Genomic DNA, 11734 nt, shown 5'->3' with positions numbered 1-11734 from the left:
GCCGGGAGCGGCCACTGCACTCCAGTCTGGGCGACAGAGTGAGACTTCAACTCAAAAAGAAAAAAAAAAAAAAGAATTCAGGTAAAAGCTGTCTGTTATACACTATGTGTTTCAGAAGTTTGGAATCACAACTTAGTACTTGTATTAGGACTTAAGAAGGCCTGTGGCTCTTTTGGGGAGAAAATGCTGGGTTCATCTGTAGGTACCCCTCTAGCTCACACCGATGCTAAAATGTATAGAATGCCTATCTATGGAAAAATCCAAGAATGGCAAACTCTCAACAGAGTGACAACAGGCTATTTTTTTTGTGGGTTTTTTTTTTTTTAATTAAACTTCTGGGTTCAGGTGATCCTTCCACCTCAGTCTCCTGAGTAGCTGGGTCTATAGTGTACCACCATGTCCAACTACTTTTTTTATTTTTATGTAGAGAAAAGGTCTTGCTATGTTTCCCAGGCTTGTCTTGAACTCCTGGGTTCAAGCAATCCTCCTGCTTCAGCCTCCCAAAGTGCTGGGATTACAGGTGTGAGTCACCATGCCCAGTCCGTTTTTTGTTTTGTTGTAGTTGTTGTTTTTGAGAGACAAGGTCTCACCCTGTCATCCAGGCTGGAGTGCAATGGCATGATCACAGCTCACCGCAAACTTGAACTCCTGAGCTCAAGATATCCATCTGTCTCAGGTTCCTGAGTAGGTAGGACTACAGATATGTGCCACTACAACTGGTTTATTGTTTTGTTTTGTTTTAGAGACGGGTCTTGCTATGTTGCTCAGATTGATCTCCAACTCCTAGCCTCAACTGATATTCCCACCTCAGTCTCCCAAAGCACTGGGATTATAGGCATGAGTCAGCAACATTCAGCCTAACACTGGTTTTTAAACAACTCAGAATATCTGTATTATGGGCCCTTCCAAAGGTGGTAACCTAGTACTTGCTAAAGTTGAGATACTGAATATTTGAGAGAACATGTAACCTTTGATTCTTCTGGATTTGCTAAGTTTAGCCTACTAATTTAGAGCACCACAAACCTCTAAAGTAGCAGGACCATATTATCTTCATTAATGCATGAATCATTGTCTGTAATAATTTTATTTCCTTATGTTTTTATCATCTGTCTCCCCAACAAAAACTAAGTTCCAAGAGTGTATTTGGCTGGTCTTTTTCCCAAGAGAATGAACTAGGATCTGGGCAACAAAAAAAAAACACCTCAGTAACAGTTTTTCAAAGTATCGAGTGATGACTACATGCTCAATTCCTGCCTTAATCCTTCAAAATCAACCACAAAATCCTGTCAATTCACCTCTATAATAACTCTTGCATTCACCCATTTCCCTTAATTTTCACTCCCGCCACTGTAAGTCAGACCCTCATTACTTCACAGCTTGGCTCTCTGTCCTCATTCTCTTTCCCTCTGGTCCAACCTACATATATGGTTGCCACCTTCACCTCCCTAAGGCACAGATTTGATCACATATCCTTATTTCCCATTCAAAAACCTTCAGTAGTTCTCTATCGCCAAACAAGTAAAGGCCACTCTTCTAACATTCTAAGTCCTTCACGGCTGGGTTCCATCTGCCTCTCCCTGGCCTCCGTGGCCTCATCTCCCACTGCTCCTCAGTCATTTCCCCACAGTCCATTCAAATTAGATGACCTGACTATTTTCTACCTCTTTGAGTCTCTGTTCACACTGCAGCCTCTGCCTAGGAAGTTTTAGTCCATCACTCCTTTCTAAAAACCAAGGCCTAATTCAAACACTACTCTTACTACAAAATCCTCTTGGGGCCCCCATGTCAAAAGTGATATCACCACTACATGCTTCCACGTTACAAGCTACTTGGGGGTAAAGAATGAACTTTATTAATCTTTGTTTCTCCCAAGAGAACCGAATGTCTCATATACAAGAAGTACTCAAGAAATATTTGTTGAACAAATCAACACATTTTACATGAGGCAACCCAAACTGGTTCAGATTACACTCAGTTTCTCTCATTTCCTTTATAGTCAGTTAATACAGGGAGGGTAACACAAGTGACACAGCCAAGAAAAACCAAGACACTTAATAATGGTGGACATGACAGAAGGATTTAGGATATTCAGGAAATAACATTCTTTGTGTGATACACACTTGTGACCAATAAACAGAGATTCAAGCACTAGGTAGGGGCTGTTACCTAATGATCTTCTGAAAGTCCCTTCTAATGCGAAGGTTCCACAAGGGAAGTGAAAGTTACCCAGCACTCTGAATACACCCCTAAAACATCAGAAGACCTATCTCCTGATCCTCCTCCTCAGTTCCTAAACAAAAGCAATTCTCTGAGAAAGGAAGAAATATACTGGTAATCAGTCTTATTTCCCCTAGAGCTTAGATCATTTCAAAAGATAGAAAAATTTTTCATTAGAAAAAAAAACTGTAATGTCACCTTTCATGTCCACATCATTTAGAAAAGGACACAGTGTTTTCATGTGTAGTATCTCATAAGATTAATTCATTCATTCAACAAATGTTGACTGAGTGCTTACTACAGAGCAGGCACTGTGAGGATACAAGATGAACAATAAGCAAATAAATATGTTATATACCAGGTGTTAAGTGCTATGGGGAAAATGCAGTAGGGTTGGGGCAATGGGCTGTTTTGTTTTACATAGAGAAAAAAACAATAGTTTGTAAAATAAGTGAGGTATTAGCTATTAGCATAATCTTAATATTCTATATTGGGAAAACTGAGGCCCTGAATGGTTAAATAACATGCCCAAGAGCACCTGGAATTAGATGGGAATGAGATCAGAAAAAATATTTCCAAACTTTTAGTCTATTGCTAAGGCTATAAAAGAGAAATCTGACTTAGGAATGCTTAATTAAACTACTTTTCCTCTAGGTAACCATACTTGGAGAGTGAACAAAAAACCCATACATGCCCGTCAATAATCCATCACCCTGAGAATGGCCTGTCTCCCAATGGCTCACCAAGCATCCTGCCTCAATTTGATTTGGTAAACAAAATAACTGAAACACTATTTTGTTTTCTTATATTGTTGGAGAAAAATTTTTTAACAACAAAATAAACTACAGTTTTAAAATATGTAGTTTTTATTTAACACAGAAAGCAGCATCTAGGTTTCTTGTGCAAAAGCAAGCAATGAAACAACTCAGTAGCAATATTTCAAATCACATCTAATGCACATAAATCCTCCTCTAACAACTTGTCTCTGTTCTTCACACCTGTTGAAAGTGTGTCAAAATAGGTCTGGCAGGATTTTCTGCCAGGTGCTAGCATAGGAGTGTGTGTATGTGTGTGTATCACATAAGAGTTCTTCATCTGAAGAAGCTGATGGCACTAATATTAATAAAGTCAGGAGGAAACTGTAAACACTATTTGGAACAGAGGTGCCCTCCACACCCTGAAACCAACTTCTTACCCAAGGTGGAGCTGAAGATATTAATGTATTGTAAAAATTCAGAAAGAGGAGGACTCATTTCTGGTATAGGAGAAGAGGCCTCCGGGCTGGGCCTGGATGAATGGGTAGAAAATCAGCAGGTGAAGCTAAAGGACAGAGTGCATTTCAAGGGGAGGGGATGGAGATCAGGAAGGCAGGGAGGGGCACCCATAACACTAAGGAAAGAGAAAGTAGTTTGCCACAGCTGAAACACAATATGCGATAGGCAAAAGTATGTCGCAAATATTATAGATAAAAAAATTGAAGTGATTTGGCCAAGGGCAAACGAGGCAAAACTGGAACTAAAATCAAGGTTTTAAATTTTCAGTTAGATGTTCTTTCCATTACAGTCATACCCTGCATAACAATGTTTTGGTCAATAATAGACTGCATGTACAACGGTAGTACCATAAGATTATAACAGGGCTGAAAGATTCCTATTACCTAGTGACCCTGTAGCCATTAGTAGCCATAGTAATGCCATAGGCAATGTATCACCTTTTCTATGTTTAGATACACAAATACCATGATGTTACAACTGCCTACAGAATTCAGTACAGTAACATGCCATACAGGTTTGTAGCCCAGAAGAGGCCATATCACATAGACTAGGTGTATAGTCACTACACCATCTAGGTTTGTATATACTCTATGAAGTTTATGAAAGGATAAAATGGACTAAGGATGCATGTCTCAGAACATATCTCTGTCGTTAAGCAACACATAACCATACACCATTCTACCACAGGCTGGGGATGGATTGTGGCAGGTGGGAGACAATTCTCCTTTAAAAAATGACAGTAGATAGAGGTTACCTAAATGGTCTCAAGATCACATACCTAGTTATACAGTTGCAGGGATACTGATGATGAAGCCAAGTTCCCGAATAGCTTATCTAGAACTATGAGATGACTCAGAGTACCTTCACTTGAGAAGATCCAATCCTGGGACTAACACAAACAGCATCCTTTCCCCCAGAAGCACTGTTCTTAGCACCACATTTTTTAGGACACGCCCTGTAAGCCACAGGGATATTAGGGATATACATGAAAAAGGAGCTTATTTTTCTTTCTCTATCTCCAGCTTCAGAGGAAATAAACCAATTAAGACTGAGGATCAATTAATGAAAAATTACAGGAGTGAGAAACTAGAAATACGTTGTAACAAATGGAAAGTTAGGAGGCATGAACTCTAGACCTTTACTATTAACAGTGGTGTTGGCTTTTGACAAAGTATTTCATCTCATAAAATTTATAAAATGAGGAGGCTGAACTAGATAATGTCTTAGGCTACCAAATTACAATTTTCTATGATTTTAAGTGGTCCCCAATTTGCAGAAAAAGATACATATGAGAAGCTAAAGGTAAACTGAACTTTGGGAAGTCACATATAATTTTTAATGCAGTAGAAATTCTTTAAAATGCCCTATTTAAAGACACATTAATCAATCCAGTAATTTGGATTTTTGCTTATAGGACTTTCTTATAACCAGACATACTCATTAAACAAAAAGGATACACATATCAATTACCAGTAAGTACTAAGAAATGGAAAAATGGAAAGGAGTGAACTCTGAAGGCCTTCTTTCAACTTAATCCACAGACTTTCTTGCTGCCTACTTAAGACAATTATTAGGAATATATATTGTCATTTAAAATTCAACAAGTTATTACTAAGCCTTGGAGAATATTTTTTGTAATGAAGCTAAAGAAACACCTTGAGTAACAGAAAAAAAGTCCTTAATTTTTCATTAATAAATTATTTAGAAAGGGGAGGGAGAAATGAATTGAGAAAAGACATTGATAAAACTCAAAGTTTCATTGTAAAAAAGAAGGAAAAACTAACAAAATTAAGACTTCTATAGTCTTAAAAAAAATAGCAGGAAGAAAATAAAGAATAAAAGTTTTGGGGCAAGTTCGGTTTCCTTAAAATACAAATTTGTTTTTTCTTGCATATACATAAAGTCTAGGATACTATTATCAGTGGTTACCTGTGCAGGGAGATAGGCAGTGAGCAGATGAGGGACAAGTATACAAGGGCAGCTTTAATCAAATGCCTTTAAATTTTTAACAACATCAATATATTACCTGATTTAAAAATAATAAGATATTCACCTATTACTTAAATGCAATTGTTTGCAGCAAGCAGTTGAAAAATAAGAAAGAAAAAGAAAAGGAGGCATTAGAACAAAGAACCAAGAGGAAAGAATATGTCAAGTTTTAGCATTGAGAGGTTTGGGTCAATTCAAAGAGTAGGTGATCCAGGTTGTTTGTAGGGATCAGCTGGAAAAGTCAGTGTGAAACTCAACAAGGACCTCAGAAGCTTATGATAGCCAAACCAGCAGCAGCTGGAATAAACAACAGTTTCTTGAAAATGTGATACACAATGTTAGGGTCCCATGCTCCTTGAGAATGGGAAATCCACAATGGGATGAAACCAGAACTTCACTATTAGAAAACTGATTCTCCCTAACCCTGAGAGAAGGAAATGAGAAACAAGTTTCTATGAGAGTCACAAAGATGATTAATTAGTTAGAAAACGTCTTGAGACCTAAGGCTGGGTGCAGTGGCTCAAGTCTGTAATTCCAGAACTTTGGGAGGCCAAGGTGAGGGTATTGCCTGAGCCCAGAAGTTCGAGAACAGCCTGGGCAACTTGGCAAGACCTCATTTCTACAATAAATTAAAAAAAAAATTAGCTGGGAGTGGTAGTGTGCGCCTGCAGTTCCGGCTACTTGGAAGGCTGAGACGGAAGGATAGCCTGAGCCCAGCAGGTCAATGCTGGGATGGCTATGAGCGTGCCACTGCACTTCAGCCTGGCAATGGAGACTCCAATTCACCAAAAAAAAAAAGTAAGAAAGAAAGAAAGAAAATGAGGCCTATAAAGGAAAGATACAGGAATCCACTGATTTCATTTAGAAAAAAAAGAGGTTCTATTCTGCCAAGAATTATTAAAGGTAGTCCCTAAAAAAAATGGAAAAGAATGTCCTCTTAAAGTCATTTCTACCCTTATAATTTTTTTGATGTGTGGGTTAATTCCCAGTGTGCTTTCTTGTAGGAAAGACCTTGCTAATTTAGTTTAGTAAAGTACAAGGCCTAGTAAGAAGTGAAGGGATTTAAATACACTATTCTGGCATATTGACTATTTTAAAGTTAAAGACATCTGAAAAACAGCAGGTGCAAAAAGATCACTCTGACCTTCTTGCTGTTTCTTCCTTTTTTTTTTTTTGAGTCAGAGTCTCACTCTGTGGATCAGGCTAGAGTGCAGAGACAGACTCATGACTACTACAGCCTCAACCTGCTGGGCTCAGGTGATCCTTCCTCCTCAGCCTTCCAAGTAGCCAGCCTACAGGAGCATGTCACCACACCTGGCTACTTTTTGGATGTATTATAGTGCCCAGGCTAGTCTCAAACCCTTGGGCTCAGGCAATCCTCTCGCCTCTGCCTCCAAAAGTGCTGGGCTTACAGGTGTGAGCCACTGTGCCCAGCCTCCTTGATGTTTCTTAAGCATAGAAGATGAAATTTCCATCGAGACCCTCCCTGTACTAGAAGGAAAGGCAACAGACTTATCTTCAAGGACAAGAAGGTGAGATCAAGAGAATACTCTATTGACTTTGTTGAAATAACTCTTTTAAGTCTCCCCACATAACATAGTTGCTTCTTCACAATTTACTATTTATTTTGTTGAATTCACTATATAAGCAACTGACTCTAACTACTTCTTAGGGTCTTCATTTCTTTATGAAGGTTTCTGTGCCACATAAAACTTACATGATGCTTTTCTCCTGTTAATCTGTTATGTCAATTTAATTCTAAGACCCAGATGGGACACTAAGAGAATGGAGGTGGAGTTTTTCCACCCCTACCGAAGTACTGGTAATGCCAGGGAAGAATTGCAAATAAACTTGAGGAAGCGTATTATTTTCAATCAACTGAAAAATCACTCATTAAAACTTCTGATGTGTTAGCAATGTTCTCTCTAGACATAGCGTTAGTTTGCAATTATTAAGCTATGCATTTATATTCCATGAGCTTTTCTGCATGGTGGCATATTAAAACCTTTTTAAAAATTACTTTTAAAAATTTAATTGAAGTTATCCTTTCCAGGAACAATTGACCCTTGGGTGATGCCAAAGGCTGAAGTTAGAGTTTCTGTCATGAAGAACCAGTCTTCTAATAGAGCTCCATCAACAGTAATTTGGCCTGTGCAAGAAGTGACACTCATCAGGTCCAGTGACCCACTACCTTCAGTAAGTCCTCAGTCTCAAGCCAGGCCACTGAAATATGAGTCAGTGGGAATGGAAAGAGGCTGTCTATAAAGCAAAAAAGAGGGAAAAGGGTATGCAAAGGAAACTGGGCTCTGACAACCAGTAGCTCTCTATATATTTCAAACCTTAAGTCAAGTTTAAGAACATGATAAATTTAGTTTGTATTTGAGTTGGAAAAATAAATAACTTAGGCACATTGAGATGAAATGACTTGCTAAAAGTCATGAATTACTTTTGAGGTTTTTTCTTCATTTATTTCCCTATAAATTATTTGTGGTAGTATGGACAATACATTTATTTACTATAAAAGAAAAATGTAAATAACAAACATGATGAATTATGACAGAATCAGGATTTCTTACTTCCAATCTGCTGTTCTTTATATCATTTCATGGTTTTTCCTTTTTGAGTTGGAGTTTCAATCTGTCGCCCAGGCTAGAGTATAGTGGTACACTCACGGCCACCCCAGCATAGACCTGCTGGGCTCAGGTGATTCTTCTGCCTCAGCCTTCCAAATAACTGGAACTACAGGCGTGCACTACCATGCCTGGTTATCATTTCACGTTCTGTTCCTTAAACTTTCTAGATTTCTAGAACCCAGACTATGGTTCTACTTTTTACTATTAGGTAGCTGTTCTGAGCAGCAACAGGAGCACATGGGTGAGAACATTCTGTAGAGAATGTCTTGACTAGTTTTGTCATAACTAAAAATACCTCCACAGCGATAGCTAAGTCAAGAGATGTACTGGCCTCATCTTACTTCTGTTCTATTACGAGCGGAAATTTCATCCAAAATGGAAAGACTGAAAGGTAATTTAGTTAATAAAGTTTTGTTAAAATCAATTTAATTAAGCTTTATATCTATAGATATATAATTACACAAAGTCATTTCCCCTTCATCTGGAAAAACCTATCAATCTAATTATTTAAATGTTGTCTGTCAAATGAGAGGTCTCCTAAAACGGTGTCTGATGTCAGTCCTCAGGAGTCAATTACTTAATAGTTGGGTTTTCCAGGAGACTTTGTTTCTCCACTAACAGAAGTGCCTTATGTCAGAAGATAATCGTGAACAAGTAACTCAAGATTTAGTCAAATATTTGTTTGGGAAGTCTGAAATCCTTGGCCAAAAAGATTGGCATTCCTTTTACTTATGTTCCCCACTTGCAGGAATAACAGAACTCTACTGCAAGAATCAGTGCTGCAAGAATGAATCCAGACAACTGTGTAACAAGGCAATAACCTAGACTCTCTCCTCACTGGCCCAGTTTGCTTTACTCTGGTTCCCAACAGCTCTCTCTAATGTGACAAAGAGGGCTGGACAAGAGAGCAACTTCATCATCTCCACTGTATTTCCAACAGGCTCTGCTGATGCCATAATAGTAACATCATCTTTATTTATTTATTTTTGAGTCGGAGTCTCACTGTCTCCCAAGCTGGAGGGCAGTGGCATGCTCACGCCTACTGCAGCCTCAACCTGCTGGGCTCGGGCAATCCTTCGACCTCAGTCTCCCAAATAACTGGGACTACAGGTGCATGCCACCAGACCCAGCTAAATTTTTGATTAAATGCAGACAAGGTCTCATCAAGTTGTCCAGGCTGGTGCTGAACCATGTGTGGGCTCAGGCAATCCTCTCGCCTCTGCCTCCTATGTGCTGGGATCACAGGCATGAGCCACCATGCCCAGTGCATCTTTATATTTAAAGACAGAATTTTGAATGTGTGTTTTAGAGAGATTCTACAGGGCTGTAACATCCCATCTTTAAAAAAACTCTATTAAATTGTCCCATTTCATGTATGTTTTCTTTTTCTGATTTGGCCTGGGGCCAAAAACAGAAGTCTTATTAAAAGAGTTTATAAGTGCCAAGACCCACAAATGACCCTTAGTAGCAATTAAAATGAAAAAGAATTCCCTTAACCCAGAATCGAAACAAAAGGTTAACTGCTTATCCAAACTTTGGCAAAGAGACACAGCTCTTTCTCCCCACTTCCCCTAAGCCTGTTAGGAAAGGGGTATCTGCAACGGCTCCTCCTCCACCAACTCACTTTCTGCGTCAAATAGTATGGGTCAAAGTCCTCCAGGGGAACCGCAACCAGGCCTTGGGGGATATCCCCGTAGATGAAAGGCAAACTCTTCCCTGCTTCCAGGTCACTGTTTGGCTTGGGCTTGCTATCCTCATCGTCCTCCCGATGACTGCCATCAGCCTTTGGCGGTTTCTTGAGCTTGCTCTCGGCAATGCGCCTCTCGATGTTTGCCAAAGACTCAGGGGTGAAAGGCTTGAAACTATCAGGGCCTGGTGGTGCGAGCAGCCGTGCTGCCATCTTCTCATCCTGCAGCAGCTTCGTTAGTTATGCTGCGTCCAGGACAGGTCAGCTCTGGAAGAAACAGCAACACAGGCAGCATTAATCAATCACTGCTCCAAAAGAGGCCAGACTAAACCATCTCATTCTCAACCTTTATTCACAGTCTTTGTAACGCATAGTTTCTTCCATGACACAGTTATTTTTCTTTTCAGAAAATCTGTGGCATGAATGGACGAGGTGATGCTCATAACCACTCCTCAGGGGAGTGATCTGTGAAAGGAAATCAGAAGACAGGAGTCTCCTGAACTGCTAGTGTTGGCTCTATTTACTTAGATGCAACTCACTTTAAGAAATCATGTACAATAAAAAAATACATATTCCACCCCCTCAAGGAGCTTCTATTCTAAATGAATAGGCACACACAACTTTGCTGAGGGGCACATGCTAGCTCTTGAGTTCTTAGATGCTCAAGTCACCTTCCTTTTGTGCACTGCACTCCCCAAAGAAATACTCTTCCTTTCAAGGGCAACACAAGGATAAATTGTTACTCTTCTCAAATTTCAGTTTCTAAAAACAAAATAAACCCTTCAAAACTTTGAAGGCACAAAATGTAAGTAAAATAGTTTCCATCAGCTTTAGTTCTTCCATTTCAAGTTATTTTTCAATTACCAAGTTGTGTAAAATCTATCCAGCATAAAATCCAGAAGTACCTTCTTCAACACTCAAGCTCCTGCCAGGGACAAACGCAAAGCACTTCTTCTCTGGAGAGGGAAGCCACTGCTCTAAGAATCTCCTGTTTGGCAAGGAGAAAAAGAGAATGGAAGCAGAGTCACAGCGAAGTTCCCGATGCAGCAGCACTGCAGCTCTGCAGGCTGCCCAACGGCAGGAGGACCTGCATGCGACGCCTTGCTCACACAGGAAGGACGGGGACCTGAGAAGGGTCACACACCAAAAATCCCTTCTAAAAAAAAAAGCTGAAATGATGCCATCAGACAGCCAACGATATCTAAGCATGGTGTTTGAAAAGGACTTTTCCACTTCTGTCTATACAGAGTCCTGATTAAACACACCCCTTGACATGGAAGAATCAATCCCTGGTGTCAAAAGTCCTTGGGGCCCTGCTGGTAGTTCAGCTCTCGCTCATGGTGCTGCTATTTTCTCTTTAGTTTTGTGAGCACCACAAGGACAATCAAGGAATTTTTTTTAAGGCTGAAGATTGTTCTTTCCTCTCCTACTTAGCCCTCAGGGTCCACTTCAAGGCAAGCATCCATAAACCTGGAGGCTCCTCAAGAGAACAGTAGTGGAGTTAACTCTAAATAATTTGGGAGTGAAATACCCAAGGGCTCTTGCCACAAATCCAGCTGCGGAGATTCCCTATCGGAGTGCTGCAAGGCAGTATGCGATGTCTGGTGTGCGGGTTGGTCAGCTCACTCACTTACAGTGTGGGGCTCAGGTGGCCAGAACCACAAGTGGCCCCCAGACAGACCAGCTAACTTCACATTACACAAACACCCCCACCGTCCCACAGAGGGTGGGTCCAGAGAAGTCATTTCTATGTAAGAAGCACAGGATTTCAGAGCTGCAAGGGAGTTTACAAATCTAGTCCATTTCATTCTACAGCTGAGGAAACTTGGGGTCCTATGAGATTGGACAACTTGTCTAAAGCCACAGGGTCAGGATAAAAATCACAATCAAAGAGCTCTAATGCCCCAACCCACACTTCTCTTATTATAACAAAT

General features: G+C 40.0%; 1 protein-coding gene across 8 annotated transcripts in view; it reads right to left on the bottom strand.

Moving 5' to 3' along the window:
- The window catches only part of SCN8A (sodium voltage-gated channel alpha subunit 8), a 115508-nt gene extending 105441 nt beyond the window's left edge, over window positions 1–10067 (bottom strand). For 6 of the 8 annotated variants that reach the window (XM_021712551.1, XM_021712536.1, XM_021712540.1 and 3 more), the window contains exon 1: window positions 9738–10013. In XM_021712551.1, the coding sequence (XP_021568226.1) occupies window positions 9738–10013 (276 nt within the window). Of the gene's footprint in view, window positions 1–9737 lie in introns of all 8 variants that reach the window. The other 2 variants (XM_008058608.2, XM_008058600.2) reach the window with 2 other exon arrangements.
- Window positions 10068–11734: the final 1667 nt, after the last annotated feature.

This window comes from Carlito syrichta, unplaced genomic scaffold (assembly GCF_000164805.1).
Source record: "Carlito syrichta isolate Samal-C Ts95f unplaced genomic scaffold, Tarsius_syrichta-2.0.1 Scaffold90604, whole genome shotgun sequence".
NCBI lineage: Eukaryota > Metazoa > Chordata > Mammalia > Primates > Tarsiidae > Carlito > Carlito syrichta.
The sequence above is the reverse complement of the archived record's forward strand: the minus strand, read 5'-3'. Positions and strand labels throughout refer to the sequence as shown.